The sequence below is a fragment of the Lynx canadensis genome, chromosome E1 (genome assembly GCF_007474595.2).
Source record: "Lynx canadensis isolate LIC74 chromosome E1, mLynCan4.pri.v2, whole genome shotgun sequence".
In the NCBI taxonomy this organism is placed as follows: Eukaryota; Metazoa; Chordata; class Mammalia; order Carnivora; family Felidae; genus Lynx; species Lynx canadensis.
In genome coordinates this window covers 48,853,987-48,869,409 of record NC_044316.2, presented here as the reverse complement: position 1 = coordinate 48,869,409, position 15,423 = coordinate 48,853,987, and the positions used below count along the sequence as shown (strand labels likewise).

General features: G+C 53.1%; 2 protein-coding genes and 1 long non-coding RNA gene across 5 annotated transcripts in view; 1 reads left to right on the top strand and 2 right to left on the bottom strand.

The window, feature by feature from the left end:
* Window positions 1–14,493, top strand: part of WIPI1 (WD repeat domain, phosphoinositide interacting 1) — a 31,545-nt gene extending 17,052 nt beyond the window's left edge. Inside the window, exons 5-13 of one of the 2 annotated variants that reach the window (XM_030294574.1) lie at window positions 4,717–4,814; window positions 5,423–5,515; window positions 6,212–6,282; window positions 7,107–7,214; window positions 8,459–8,623; window positions 9,374–9,481; window positions 10,402–10,520; window positions 10,973–11,073; window positions 11,440–14,493. In XM_030294574.1, the coding sequence (XP_030150434.1) occupies window positions 4,717–4,814; window positions 5,423–5,515; window positions 6,212–6,282; window positions 7,107–7,214; window positions 8,459–8,623; window positions 9,374–9,481; window positions 10,402–10,520; window positions 10,973–11,073; window positions 11,440–11,559 (983 nt within the window). In that variant the 3' untranslated portion in view covers window positions 11,560–14,493. The remainder of the gene's footprint in view (window positions 1–4,716; window positions 4,815–5,422; window positions 5,516–6,211; window positions 6,283–7,106; window positions 7,215–8,458; window positions 8,624–9,373; window positions 9,482–10,401; window positions 10,521–10,972; window positions 11,074–11,439) is intronic. The other variant, XM_030294575.1, reaches the window with a different exon arrangement.
* On the bottom strand, window positions 10,461–10,973 carry LOC115500276. The gene is made up of 2 exons (XR_003964497.1): window positions 10,848–10,973; window positions 10,461–10,598 (listed from the first exon to the last, which is right to left on the bottom strand). It is a non-coding gene; the product is annotated as an uncharacterized LOC115500276 (long non-coding RNA).
* Window positions 13,653–15,423, bottom strand: part of ARSG (arylsulfatase G) — a 70,464-nt gene continuing 68,693 nt past the window's right edge. The window contains exon 11 of one of the 2 annotated variants that reach the window (XM_030294573.1): window positions 13,653–15,404. In XM_030294573.1, the coding sequence (XP_030150433.1) occupies window positions 15,130–15,404 (275 nt within the window). In that variant the 3' untranslated portion in view covers window positions 13,653–15,129. The remainder of the gene's footprint in view (window positions 15,405–15,423) is intronic. The other variant, XM_032591216.1, reaches the window with a different exon arrangement.

Genomic DNA, 15,423 nt, shown 5'->3' with positions numbered 1-15,423 from the left:
GGTGTGCAGGGTCCCTTGGCTAAATTGAAGTGAGCCCAGAGATGTGAGCCCGGAGGCGAAGCTCTCAGATGAATGGTTATGTGTCAGAGTATGCCCGTCCCTGGCATCATCCTTTCCCTGTTAGAATCTAGGGTCACTCCACTCTCTATTAGACAGTACAGAAAGTTCGATGTCGGCTGAAGAAGTTGAAGCCTTTCCTCCTTTCTGGGATGTTTGCATTTAAAATTTTTTTTTTCAACGTTTGTTTATTTTTTTTGGGACAGAGAGAGACAGAGCATGAACGGGGGAGGGGCAGAGAGAGAGGGAGACACAGAATCGGAAACAGGCTCCAGGCTCCGAGCCATCAGCCCAGAGCCTGACGCGGGCCTTGAACTCACGGACCGCGAGATCGTGACCTGGCTGAAGTCAGACGCTTAACCGACTGCGCCACCCAGGTGCCCCATGTTTGCATTTTAATAACAACAACAAAAAAAAACTCTGAAGTTCACCTCACACTGTCAGAATGGCTTTTATCAAAAAGACAGAGATACAAAGTGCTGGCAGGGTGTGGAGAAAAGAGAACCCTCGTGCACCGTTGGGGGGAATGCAAACTGGTGCAGCCACCACGGAAAGTAGTACAGAGGCTCCTCAAAAAATTGAAAATAGAACTACCTTATGACCCAGAAATTCCACTTCTGGATATTTATGTGAAAAAAGAAAGAAAGAAAGAAAGAAAGAAAGAAAGAAAGAAAGAAAGAACATTAACCCAAAAAAGATCACCTATAGACCCGTGTTCATTGCAGCATTATTTACAATAGCCAAGATGTGGAAACAACCATGTCCATTGGGTGAATGGATAGAGAAAATGTGTGTGTGTGTGTGTGACAGAGAGAGAGAATATTTGCACATATATATGTATATATACATACCTATATATATGCATATATGCATATATATATATATATATATGCGCGCAATGGAATGTTATTCAGGCATTTAAAAAGAACTGTTGCCATTGGGGACAAAATGGATGGGCCGTGAGGGCATTATGGGGAGTGAGAGCCGGAGGCGGGTGAAATGGACAGAGGGGTGAAAAGGTATGAAGTCGCAGCTGTCAAGTAAATAAGTCACGGGGACGTCACATACAGCATGGTGGCCGCATCGCTGAAAGTTGGTAAAAGATCTTTAAAGCTGTCATTGCGAGAAAAACACTTTCGTAACTGTGTGCAGTAGCAGCTGTTAACAAGACTGAGCACGGTGATCCTTTCACGATGCAGGACAAATAACAGACCATTATGTGGTGCATCTAAAACTAACATAACCTCATCTATGTCAATTACACGTCAATTAAATTAACAAAAAACAAGACACCGAAACACGAAAGGGCAACTGAAAGTATCTGTCCAAGCTCTCTGCCCAAATACCTCCCGTTCTCCCCACCACAAAGATGGGCCTTGATATCTTCAGGGAGAGGGTGTCAGTAAATGAAGACTTCGCGTCTTAGAATGTCAAAGCTGGGAAGATCGCTGTAGCCCCTTCAGGTCGCGAAACATGAGCAGGTGGCCTCCAAAGCCCTCCAATGACTCAGCCGGGGCCATACAGTAGATGGCAGGCCTGAGTCTTGACTGCCCGTCCTCAGCCTAGCCCTGCCAAACGGATATTCTTAAAACACTGGCTTTTTTTTTTCTTAGCAGCGAGGTTGAGCCCTAATTCACATGCCGTGTGATCCACCCACTTTAAACGGTGCACCATTCGATAGCTTTTAGTATAACCATTACCACAATTTGAGAACATTTTTCCTCACCCCAGAAAGAAACCCCATACCTTTTAAGCCATCACCCCCTGGATCCCCAGCCCAGATAACCCTAATCTACTTCATGTCTGTCTAGATTTATCTATTCCGGCTGTTACACGTAAGTGGAATCGTAATACAAAATGTGGTCTTTTGTGACCTGCTTTCACTTACATATTAGAGCATGTATTCATTCTATTGTCTAATAGTATTCCATCATAAGGGTACTATTTACCGCTATTCATGAGCTGATAGACATTTACATTGTTTCCACCTTTTTTTTGTTTTTTTTTTTTTGAGGGGGGAGAGAGAGAGAGAGAGCAGGAGCAGGGGAGGGGCTGAGGAAGAGGGAGAGAATCTTAAGCAGGCTCTGTGCTCAGCACAGAGCCCCACATGGGGCTCCATCTCACAACTGTGAGATCATGACCTGAGCCCAAATCGAGTCAGATGCTTAACTGACTGAGCCACCCAGGCGCCCCCGTTTCCACTCTTTGACTCTTACGATGTTGCTACGAACCTTTGTATGCAGGTTTTTATGTGGCTGTACGTTTTCGTTTCTCCTGGGTACATACCTAGGAGTAGAATTGGGGGCTTATAGGTTACCTCTATGTTTAACCTTTTTTTTTTTTTTTTTTTCAACGTTTATTTATTTTTGGGACAGAGAGAGACAGAGCATGAACGGGGGAGGGGCAGAGAGAGAGGGAGACACAGAATCGGAAACAGGCTCCAGGCTCCGAGCCGTCAGCCCAGAGCCCGACGCGGGGCTCGAACTCCCGGACCGCGAGATCGTGACCTGGCTGAAGTCGGACGCTTAACCGACTGCGCCACCCAGGCGCCCCTATGTTTAACCTTTTTAAGGACTGCCAGACTGTTTTCCAAAGCCATGCCTATCTTAACCTTCCCAGCAGCAGTGTAGGCGGGTTCCAATTATCTGCCTTTTTGATTATAGCCATCCTAGTGGGTGTGAGGTGATATCTCATCATGGTTTTGATTAACACTGCCTTTATATATATATATATATATATATATACACACACACACACACACACATATGTATATATACATACATATATATATATATATATATATATAATTTATTGTCAAGTTGGCTAACATACTGTGTCTACAGTGTGCTCTTGGTTTTGGGGGTAGATTCCCATGATTCTTCGCTTACATACAACACCCAGTGCTCATCCCAACAAGTGCCCTCCTCAGTGCCCATCACCCATTTCCCCCTCCCCCCCCACCCCTCAACACTGCTTTTTTTTTTAAACATCGTGCTCAGAAACGTCCAGCGCGTACCCACCACATTTGTAAGATCTTAACTCTTTGGTGGGGTCCTCAAGCCCTTCCTCTGTTGCCACATCCAGTCTCTCAACCATCTCTCCTGCTGAGCAGCCCTGTGGGAACCCACTGCGCAGGCCGCCCCAACCTCCCAATGCGCTTCCCTCCCTTTTCACAAGGTTCACAAGATCACAGTGCCTTCTGCCTGCCAGCTGCTCTCGGAATTGCACTCGCGTGGCAAAGAGCCCGGAGGAGATGGGGCATTGTCGCCCGGGCAGAACTGGGGAGACATGAGAGTCCCTTCCTAAGGGTGGGGCTGAGAGTGATCGTGTACAGGCAGGGGTTGCAGGGTGCCGGGGCACACAGGTAAGGGCTCTGGGCCCCGTCACTTTCCTCCCACGGTTCTGTATGTCGAGGGCTAAGGGCACAGCCCTGGCTATGCCCTCAACAAAGCCAGAGAGCAGGAGGGAGGACCTGGGTTTCGCTTCTCAATGATGGATTTTTTTTCCCTCTGCTTTTCCCCCCAGCAGATTAGGTTAGGTACGTTTTAGCCTAAAGTTTTTAGTATGTAATAAACCCATTTAATATGCCGACTTGTCACAAAGATGTCAGTTGCAGTTTTTATTTAAAAAGATGTCTCTCTTGCCTAATCGCGAAGATCTTATGCTGCTAATGCTTTTGGTTCTAACAATTCTTTGAATTCACTTCTGTCAACGTACACTTCTATTAATCCAGACCATTGTTGTGAAAATCCTTTACTTAAACGCTTTTCGGATTTACCACCCCCCCCCTTGAGTCTCCTTATAAACAAAAATAACTTAGGTCGGCTCAATGGTGTCATTGGCTGTTTACCCTTCCAGAATATTGTCAGGGCATCTTCAATCCAAAATGTCCTCTTTCAGGGCACTTGGGTGACTTGGTCAGCCGGTTGGGTGTCTGGCTCTTGATTTCAGCTCAGGTCATGGTCTTGTGGTTCGTCGGGTCGAGCCCCAACTTAGGCTCCCCACGGACAAGGCCGAGCCTGCTTGGAATTCTCTCTCTCCCTCTCTCTTTGCCCCTCCCCCACTCGCACTCTTGCCCTCTCTCTCTTTCTCTCAAAATAAACATTTAAAAGAAAGGCCCTCCTCCCTCAGATGAGCTTCCACCTCTGGGGGCCCCCATCTCTCTTCTCAAGGCAGGACGTTTGGCTTAGATAGGGGGCAGTTTCTAAATGGGTCCTTCCCCCCACCCTCCGCCTCCTGTTCTCCATCTTGACATGACTGGCCAGCTGCAGGTAATCGCCTGCAGGAAGGCTACGACATGCTGCCTTTTCATAGCAGGAAGATTTATTTCCGTGAAGAGTAACTTCTCTTACAGCCTTGGCGGGTAACGCAAGAGAAGTGGATGTGGTTTCAGAGCCCGGGGGAATAAAATGGCAAGAAGAGCATTTTCAGTATTCTGAGTTCGTATTGCTCCTCTGGGGAGAAGACACGGCTGGTCGTGAGGTCATGAGGTCTTCCCCTGCGAACTTCAAGGGCGTAAATTAGAAGGTTTAGAAGAACCAACTCAAAAGTCAACATCGCCTAGGCTATTCCTCCCCTCGCCAGTAGGTGGCACTGGAGTCGCGCGGTTTTCAGATGCCCTTTCCAGGCAGGGTTTCATCCGCGGTTCATTCTTTGCAGGTCTCTGTGCCCTCTCTATCAACCATTCCAATTCTTACGTGGCCTATCCTGGAAGCCTGACCACGGGCGAGATTGTGCTTTACGACGGACACTCCCTGGTGAGCTGGCAGGGGCGAGGTGTGGAGGGAGAAGCCATCCTGGGTGGGGGGGGGGGGGGGTCTGTCCTGGCCACGGAGGTGAGGTGTGGAGGACAAGGCAGTAACATCGCCCTCGCTGCCATCAGTCAGTGTGACCGTGAGGCAGCACGCCTAGCCCGGTGAGACATCCACGGTGTGGCGGAAACTGCTCGCCAGCTGGCGGCCCACTGTCAGACTGAAGGTGTCCCACTGTGCCATGTCACAGCCGGTGACAGTGTGCAGATGTTTCACATGCCCTGTCCCCTGCTCTCCGAGGCTTCACGGAGCAGGGCACGATGGCTGCGGGAAGTCACCCACTGCTGCGTGCAAGGACAGCCACGGCCGCATCGCCCGCGTGGGGCATGCGGCTGGCTGTCCGTCATCCCGAGGGCGGGACAAGGGGTAGCGACGGAAGGGCTCTGGAGGCAGAATCTAGATACACTCGGAAAGGATGAACGGCTTCTCTGGAAATGGCCGGTGGGAAGGGAGAGACAGGGCGCCCAGCAAATGAGGGAGGGTGTTTGGGAAGAAAAGAGAGAGGAGAGGGATCTTCCCCAGCACCGATATCCATTTTCCCTTGTTACCAATAGAAAACGGTCTGCACGATTGCTGCCCACGAGGGGACGCTGGCCGCCATCACCTTCAATGCCTCGGGCTCCAAACTAGCGAGCGCATCTGAAAAAGTGAGTTCACTCCCTGCACCTCGTGTTCAGGGGGCTCTCAGGTCAGGGCTCCACTGGATGGCTCCCTCAGGGCCAAAGACCTGAAGAGAGGACACTGGGGACAAGGACTGACTGGTCTCTGGACCCACTCGGAATCCATATCCGAGGGGAGTCTCTGACCCACGCACGCTGTGTAGACTGATACGTTTATTAATTCAACAGACCAAAGACCTGTGCTAGGCAGGATACGAGATATGTGGCACAGAAACTGGTGATCTTATTGAGAAACGTGTGTGCGCGTTATCCCTAGATGCAGACAGATTCCGCATTTCATAAGCAGTGTCAGCAAAATGTTGTGCTATTCAGAAGAAATTGATCTCTTCTGACTGGAATGGTCAGGGAAGGTGATCAAGTTGAATTTCAAATGCCACGAAGCACAAGTTGTTTTTGACAGGTACAGGCAATGTTCTAGGAAGTCCGAGCATTTCGAGCAAACACACAGAGCCTTGGGGTGCAGGGTGGGGAGGGAAAAGGGACCCAAACGTGCCAAGAATTGCTTCTCTGGCAACGTACAAACAAAACCCCCCCATGATCAACTCTTTGTGCCTCCCCCTTAGAGACAGGTGTTCCACACCAATAAAACAAGCTCCCCTCTGAAGGGACGTCTCTGTCCGAGGCCATCAATGGTACGAAATGTCCACCTGCTTGCTTTCTCAGGGCACCGTCATCCGGGTGTTCTCTGTACCCGACGGGCGAAAGCTCTACGAGTTTCGGAGAGGAATGAAAAGGTCTGTGTTCACCGTGAAGCCCGTGTTACGGGACCCACCGGAGTCCCGCCCGCAGCGCAGGGCTGGCGGCCCGCCGGGGCAAGTGCGGAGGGTGGCTCTGTGCCCCCCTCTCCCCCGGAGGAGATATAACTGTACTTCCTCGGGTAACTGCCTTCGATGCCGTGCTGGGTGCTTCGTGCACCCGACAGCATGGCTGCTGGGTTTGCTCATTTGTTTGTTTGTTTGCTTGTTTATTCTGAGATGTGGGAGGGGCAGAGAAAGAGGGAGAGAGAGAATCCCAAGCAGGCTCCACGCTCTCAGCACAGGGCCCGACACAGGGCTCCACCCTGTGATCCCTGAGATCATGAGCTGAGCCGAAATCAAGAGTCAGACGCTTAATCGACGGAGCCACCCAGGCGCCCCCTCGGCTGCCGCTTTCACACAGGATTTCAGCCGTCAGAGCCCTGTTCCCGGGTGTGCGAGGGCAGCTTGCAAAGGAGAAATGAGAGGGCGAGCAAATCACCATCCAAAAGCAGCTTGTAAAGTGAATGGGCCGGGATCCTATCGGCTGCAGCGTTTGCAGCCCGATCGGTGCCCGAACAGCCGGAAAACTAACGAGATGCCAGAAAGGGGCGGTGCCTTGTTTCTTCCCGAGACAGGGACCCTTTACCAGTCCTCCCAACGCTGATTTCTAAGTGTGCGTGATGCAATGTCAAGGAGACCTTAGAACACCCAGACTCTCCGGGGCACATTCGGTTCTCTTACCAAGCTGGTTTTTGAGCTATAAAGCGATCACCCTCACGCTCCCGGCTCAGTAGTCTGTCTGTACGTCGCTGTGTTCCCAGGTACGTGACAATCAGCTCCCTAGTTTTTAGTATGGACTCGCAGTTCCTCTGCGCCTCAAGCAACACCGAGACCGTGCACATCTTCAAGCTGGAGCACCTCACCAACAGGTGAGTAACTGCCAGGCGCACAACACTCGTCAGGCTGGAGGAGCCAGGCCCTGACTCGCCTGTGCCACCGCTGTCCGCACGAGCGACTCCTTATGAGTGCCACGCGCTCGGCTTTACTTGTCCTCACGGAGGTGGTGAGTGTCTGCCGGGAGAACCTCGGTGGTGGAACGCACGGGAGCGCAGACCCCGGGGCCGCCCTCCCGAGGTCACACCCCGCCTCTGCCCCTTCACGCGCTCCGAGACCCCGGCAGGTGATTTCCGCTTTCCGTGCTTTAGTACAAAATACTCAGCGGTGCGTCTCGGGCTTGTTGTGAGCGTTTGGCCTGAAGCGTGTGGTATAGCACCTGGCACACAACGGGCACCAATAAGTATTCGGCAGCAGCTATCGAAACAGTAACAGACGAACCACTGCCATCGCGCCCACTTTCAGTGCCTGTGACTGTCCCCAGCCGGGTGGTAACAGAGTGAGAAATAAACCCCCGTGCTTCTGAGCTCCAGCCCGCGCTCCCCACCAAGCTCCGGGCCTGTAGACAAGGGGCCTCTCGGCAGGTGCTCCCAGGAGCACGCGGCCAGCCCGGTCCCTGAGGCGCTGCCCGGTGCGCCGAGCACGGAGGCGGCTGTGTGCCCCCACCCATTGTCACCTCCCGGCGACCAGTGCCCGCCCCCTCCCTCTGGCGGCTGCACCGGGATGACGTTGGAGGACTGCAGGGGGTGCACCGGGTCCCCTCGAGTTCTCCCTACCGCCGCGGCTCACCGGGGACCAGGGTGGCTTCAGGGCTGTAATCACACAGCGCCCGGGGCCTCCTGCCCGGAGGTTTGCTTCCCACTCAGTCTGGCCGGGGAGGCCCTGCCGCTGAGATCGCGGCGTCCTTCCGTGGGCCCGAGCCAGGCTGGAGCTTAGTTTTGCGAGTCCACACGGCGATCTCATCTCGTGCCCTCGCCTGGCCCCCTTTTTAGGAGTCCGGAGACCAGACAAACCATCACCTGCAACTTTTTTAATGTAGGGAAGCGGTCGCATGGGGAAGCTCTTAACAGCTTCACAGTGGTCCTTCCGAAGGACAAACGAGCACTCGATGCCCTTTCAGAATTGCCAGAATAGCATGTCCCGAGCCGTTCCAGGTGGGCAGAACATTATGCTAAGGGCACAGTTCCTTCCCGCTGCGGTGAGCGCCGCTCACAGCACGGGGCTGTGCCGAGCGTTGGCCCGGTGCCCACCTCCCTCCTCCTGTGCCTTGTCCCCGCAGCCGACCCGAGGAGCCCTCCACCTGGGCTGGCTACATGGGAAAGATGTTCATGGCCGCTTCCAACTACCTCCCCGCCCAGGTGTCCGACATGATGAACCAGGACAGGGCCTTTGCCACCGGGCGCTTGCACTTCTCTGGGCAGAGGAACATCTGCACCCTCTCCACGTACGTATGGCGCCACCCGCTGTCGCAGGCACCACCTTCTACGGCTCGGTTTGCCCAAAGCGCACAGGTCCCCGAACGCGCGCCAGGAGAAAAAGAAGGAAGGAGGCCCCGAAGAAGGGCCGTGGCCGTCAGCCGCCACCCTCTCTGGTTGTCACGCGTGTTCTGGGGGGGGGCGGCCGCGAGCCGGTGTGGGAACTTGAACCTTGTGGTTCTGCCGACGCTGTCTCGAAAACAGTTCCCGCTCTTCTAAGTAACTGTAAAAAGACTCCGGCTCCGTAGGTTCCGACGCCTGTGGGGTCGACAGATGTTTTATCCAAGGGGTTTGAAGGAGTTTGTTAAGGAAGGCGAACGTTTTTTAAAAGTTCATAAAACGAGCCAGCCGATTTTGTCCTTTGCCCTTTCCGTCACGGTTAAAGGCAGAAACACGCATAAGCCAGAGGCCATGTCCCGCTCAGGTCCGCTGATTTCCTCGGTGGCACCTTTCCAGAGTAATAGCAGACGCACACGTCGTTTGTCTCGTCCACACGGTCGTCTTCCAAGATGAGAAATAACCCTCGAGGTGGATCACTAGGTCATAATGCCAAGAAATAGCCAGAAACCCAGGATCTGGGGCCAGTGGGCCGGGTAAAGGGTTCCTGAAGGCAGGAGAAGGAGCCTGGGGCCATGCGGTGGGGGAGGCTGTGTCATCTGAAGCCACCCCGGTTACCTGCCTCTGTTGAGGTCACAGCACGTATTTTACTTGGCTCTTAGGATCCAGAAACTGCCAAGACTCCTGGTCGCGTCTTCCGATGGACACCTTTACATCTACAATTTGGACCCTCAGGACGGAGGAGAATGTGTCTTAATCAAGACCCACAGGTGAAGAGACTAGTTTTCAGAAAGCCTCTTTAAGAGCTGGTTGTGTAAAGCCGTCACGTGGCCAAGAACGACAAGCTTCGGTGCCCTGCTTGTCTGTCGTCCTGGCTGGTGTTCTCGGTGGCCCACTCCTGTGGGCACGCGCTCCTCGCCGGGCTCTACGTCAGGCACCCCCGCCAGGCTGTGGGCTTCTGGAAGAGCTGCTGAGATGCATAATGTGCACTTGAAGAAGCAGAATGACTTCATACGGCCCTTTCCTCCTCATACGTTCCCTCGTGCATACCGGGAGCTCCAAAATGTGGGCCAAAGGGAATTGAAAAGCTCTCCTGACATCTGTGACCTCTTGACAAGGCGACCTCTTCCTGCTGTGACAGGACCCCACGAGCTGCCACCGCCCCCTCCCCTTGGCCCGCGGAGCCCCCCTGTGTGAGCGAGTCTTAGCGTCCTGGCCAGAGTGTGCCAGAAAGAGCAAAGGGCCAATCTTCATTCAGTCAGTATAAGAGAAAGGGGTCGTTGTGAAGTTGCGTGATTGACCCAGCAGTCCGAGGTCGCTGTTTAGGTCATGTGACCCAGCAGTGTACTCATCAGTCCTTTTTCTTTTTTTTAAGTTTATGTGAGAGAGAGAGGGTGAGTACACGAGCCGGGGAGGAGCAGAGAGAAAGGGACAGAGAAGCCCAAGCAGGCTCCACGCTGTCAGCACGGAGCCCGACGTGGGGCTCAGACCCACGAGCCGTGAGATCATGCGAAACCAAGAGTCAGGCGCCTACCCGACTGAGCCCCCCCCCCGGCGCCCCTAATAGGTCCATACTTTAAACTCAAGGGGGCAAGCCTGAGCTTCCTAGTACTTTTCCTTCTGGAAGTTTCCTGCACATGTGATGAGCTCTTTTTTCTTTTCTCCCCCTCCCCTTAATTGCTGCCATTAGCTTGCTTAGCTCAGGAACAACGGAAGAAAACAAAGAAAATGACCTCAGACCTCCATTACCTCAGTCTTATGCAGCGACCGTGGCCAGACCAAGCACGTCTTCTGCCTCTACCGTGCCAGGTGAGTGGCCGTGGGGGCCTGGCTGGGGGCGTCGTGGGGGCCCGTTTCTGACGGCAGCTCTTCGGTCTTCATGGTCGCCTGTGAACAGAGCACTCTTCCCGAACCACTTCTTTCCCCCCAGGTGCGGCCCTGAGAATAGCCTTTAAACCCAGGTCCCTAAACCTGGCAGGCACGGCCCAAAATGGCTGTCTCCCTCACACGTAGAGTGGAGGCTTCGCCTCTTTGAGAATTGCAAACAGGTGGAAAGTTGGGCCCGGGGTGGAAGGGTGGGCGAGGTCAGCCCATCCGGGGGCTTCGAGACCCTAAGTGGTGGGGATTCTGACTCACCGGAAGCAGTCTCTCCATTCGAAAGGCAAAGGTGGCCTCCATGGTTTCCCTGGAGGTCCTGTCCCGGGGTCAGAGCGTCACAACAGGCCGGGGGGCTTCCCTCATGTCTCACTCTGGCTTTCCAGGTTATTCTGAGGACGGCGGGGCCCTCCGAGGAGAGGTTATTCCTGAACATGAGTTTGCGACGGGACCAGTATGCCTTGACGACGAGAATGAATTTCCCCCTGTGAGCAGTAGGAATCCCTAAAAGAGCGGCCCAGTCCGTGTGCTGGGAGGGAAACCTTCCCCTCGCGCACGAGGCGAGGTCACTTTCCCGGTGGTCTAGTCCTGTAACAGCTAACCTCCTCCCTCCCGTTCAGAAAGCCACAGGCGGCGTGCCGTGCCGTGTGCTTCAGACCCTGTAGACTGGCCACCAGGTGTCGGGCTGAACACGGCAGCATTAGAATAACACCGGATACTAATGGGGGGGGGGGGGGTCTCGGCGGCCTCACTACGTCCGGAGGCCTGGAACCCTTAACTTGGCTTCGTTAGCACTATCTCTGCTGCTCGCAAGGCAGGAATTCACGCCTGCATCAACTCCTGTTTTCCTGAGGCTCCTAAGGATGTTCTTGTGGAATCCTGCCACCTTTTTGCTAACGACGATGCTCTAGCGGGGCTGGGCCGCTGCTCTCTGCAAGCCAGCCGGACCCTCACCCTCCTCCGGCTCTGGTGAGGCGGACCCCAGGCTGCCAGCAGCCGTGCGGAGGGTGGGAGCCCCCGGGGGAGAGCTCCCCTGCGTTTCCCTGCACCCTGCTTCAGCTGTTCCGGCAGCGAGAGCCCTCAGGGCTGGCTGGGTGCAGAGCTTGGCTTTTTCTAGCGTCCCTGTCCGGAGCGAGAGGATTCTCTCCCTGGGTGGCCGCCAGGGTCTTAGCTTCTGAGGCCTCAAGCTTCCACTGAGAGCAACGCACGGAGCGCGCTCGTGAGCTGCGGTTAGCGAATGGCACAGAGGGCGAACCTGAACTCCTTTAGAGATGGGAGCGGTGCGCGGGCCAGGACTTAAGAGAGTCAACTGAGTGACCCCCGCTGGGGCCAGAGAGCAGCAGCCACTTGGGCTTTGCCTCAGAGCCCGTTGGGTCTTAGTATAGAATGTTTGCTCCTGATCCTTTCGTGTCCGTGGAAGTTCCATCTGCAAAAGGATGGGGTGCAAGTCTAGCTTCTTTCTTATATAAACCTTGGGACAATCTGATAAGCCCAGTCAGCTTAAAAAAAAAAAAAAAAAAAAAAAAAAAAGACTGTTTTGGGTCCCTCTTTGCATCATTAGAGGGCTGGCTTTGTGCTTTCCCATAAAGGCTTTACAGATTGCAGCTTGAAGTCTACGTTCCGGGCTTTGAATCGGCAGATTGCCAAACACAGTGCCAACAAGTAGTTTATATGTGAAGCGTGGAGAGCGGTGGTTCTTAAAAATACCAATTCTAAGGATAAAAACAACTGTTGGCTTGCTGCCTCCTGATAAACCAGTGGTTTGCCTTTGGGTTCTCATGCCCGAACTAGCCATAAAGGGAGTTCTTCTGCCTCGCCCCCCCCGCCAAAGCTGGTGGTCATTTCCCTGCAGCTGTATCTTCTAGGAACCAGAATAGATCAGATGCCGTAGGGATAGATGTGTCCCACGTGTCCAGGTTTGGAGCATTCCCTCATTAGGTTCCATTTCAGTGGTTTTGGTGAAAGTCTGTGACTGCTAGAAAAGATTATTACTTAGTAATCAAAGTGAACCCTACAAGCTCTGTACTTACCGAACTGGGGTACTGCAGATCTTGGCATGGAGGAGATGGGCCCCTGCCAAAGAAAGCCTGCATAAGATAATAGGTACACTGTGCAGAGCATTTGCCTCGAGCTTTAAAAAAAAAAAAAAAAAAGAGAGAGATGCTTAAAAACGAGTGCTAGAACCTATCAAGAGGCCTGTTCACCTAAACACTGCCAGGAAGCTGGCTATGAGCCAGCTGTCCCGTCTCCCTCTTAAGGATCAGATGAGTGAAACCTGGTTTAAATTGCATCCGGGATTTTTATTTATACTCGAGGAAGGCTTCCTGCCAGCGAGACCACTGATCACTGAATGAGGCCCCTGTTAGACCCTAGAGCTGGTGGTAGGGGTCAAGAAGCCCATCAGACCCCAGGCCTGCCCTCCAGCCTAGAGGCAGACGGGGAGGAGAGGGCCATGCTTCCGCGAGCTCCTGACATCGTAGCAGACGGCCTTCTCCACCTCACCGCACCGCACGGGGACCAGGGGCGTGAGTGCCACTGGGATGTCCTCTTGACACGGACCACCTCACGCCCTCATTGGCAACGATGTCCAACTGGAGAGGAGATCCTGGGCGACTCCCCTCTCTGCCTTTATTCTGTATCTTGTCCAGAATTCACATCTCTACCCACGTCCCTTAAAAACTTCCAGGATTGTGAAAGGATCTTGGTGTCTCCGTTTGGTTAAAATCACTTCTCTTTCAGTTAACTAAGAACATGGGCTTGCCCAGATAATCTCGTGCGGCCCTCCCCGGGCCTTTGCCTTCGGAACACAGGTCATCTCGAGTGGGTCTTTTTTGTTTTCTAAGTATACTCGCACTTCCCTGGATACGATCGCTCTTATCTCCTTGGGACTTACTTTGCTCCATAAACAACGAAAGGAAAGAGAATTGATCGTTTCTGGTCCCTTAGAAAGACGCTGTATTCAGGAAGATAAGCAGCTTTTGTCTCAGCAATACACCAACCTTTACAAGTCTGCATATTTTCCGACACTAGTCTGCTCTTGTGAGCAAGAGTAAGCAAATTGGGACCAAGGGTATTTACCGACTTTAGTAGTGACTTAACAGTCTGTGTTTACAAGTAAGATGAGCCTTTTAAAAAAACATGCAATACCCGTATAAACATACACACACGTATTTTAGACGTAGTCAGTTTTTTTTTGAAACCGTGCCATACTCGTCTATACCGAAGTAAGATGGGTGGATTTTCTGTGGCCGTGAGTGAGGGTCAGTCCGTGGATCCGCAGTGCCCATCCTCCCCCTGCTGACCCCGCGTGGGCACAGACCTGTTGATAACCCAGCCTGCCTACCAGTCCCTTCCCGGAAAGAGTTAAGGCCGTTCTGTTTTGATTTTGGTAGATAATCTTGTGCCGTGGAAGTCAGAAGGGCAAAACGAAGCAGTCATGATGAGAAGCGCACCTCAGAAAGCAGGACACCCCCTGTCAGGTGGTTGTGGAGAAAACAAGGAAGGTGGAAGAATGGAGTACAATTGTGTGCGCAGAAAGGGGGGCAGGAATCCCAGGTGCCGCCTGCTTAAGCCACGGGACGCGGTCCACTGCTCACCAAACCCTCCTCCGCCCCGGTTGCCAGCAGGCATGGGAGAGACTATATGAAATATGTTACAGCCATCGCGTCGATGCTCACTAACCACGTTGGTCTATAGCCGGAACTCTATATGAACAAGGGCATCCTTTTGAAATGTATGCCATGTAAAAATGTACGTATAGGAAAACCTCTTTGAATTGTATTTCTTGTATATGACATATAGAGAGACTGCTTTTAGCCAGGCAAAGTATTTTTGCAGTGATTGGAATGAATCATTTATTACCTTGGAGTCCCATTTAGGACACTTATAATAAAGTCATGGCAATGTGTTTTTGAGGTTTTAGACGTTCATTTCTTCCTGGTTTTAGGAGGCAGAAGGAATGCTTACAATCTTTAAAATACCATCATTTGATCTTTAAGGGGGAGCGAGAGGAGACAGGGAGTGCCACGGATGTATCCGTGGGCTCGCCTGCTCTGAGACCCGGAAACGTCTAGCTTTGTCTAGTCTGCACCTGTGCTACTCAGGGCATTTCCCCCAGGAGCTGCCCGGAAACGGAGCGTCTCGGGCAACTACTGAGTCAGAATCTGCACTCTCGAGGGATCCCAGGTGACACGTATGCGTATTAAAGATGGAAAAGTGCTGCCCTAGATCCCAGCTGGCATGAATCTATGCTAAAACGACCAGCAAAACTGGGTGCATAGAAAGGAAAGGAAACCCAAATGCATCCAGTGCCTGTTCCGCGTCACGTGATGTGGCAGTCATTTGCATATAGTGCCTCCTTGGTCCTCAGAATGAGCTCGAAAGCTGTGGGTTCAGTGACGGCCCACGTTCCGAAGCTGGGGCCTGAACCCGGCCTGACTCCAAAGCCTGTGTGCCTTTCCCTACGGCTCGGCTCGGCTCGGCACAGCCGTCCCCGCCCCCCTCCCAAGGCGGCATGCAGGGAGGACAGTGGGGGGGAAATGGGTCAGGTGGTGTGACAGCGGCAGGCCTTTCGGTGGGGATCACAGCAGGGGGTCACCGAAGGATCCCGAGTGTAATCCGCCCTGGACGTCTTGTCACCAGCAATGTCTACAAGCACGTCCGCCAGGACCTGTCTGACCTCGGGCAAGACGCGCTCGTACTCAGCACTGCCTTCTTCTAGAGGCTCGGCTTCCGCAACATCCTCTTCCAGGTTAAAAATGAGGGGAGGCTCGTGAAGCCGCGGGGGCCCGACCTTCCCGTCACAGGCTTTGGCTCCGCCTAGAGAGAGGGTGACAGC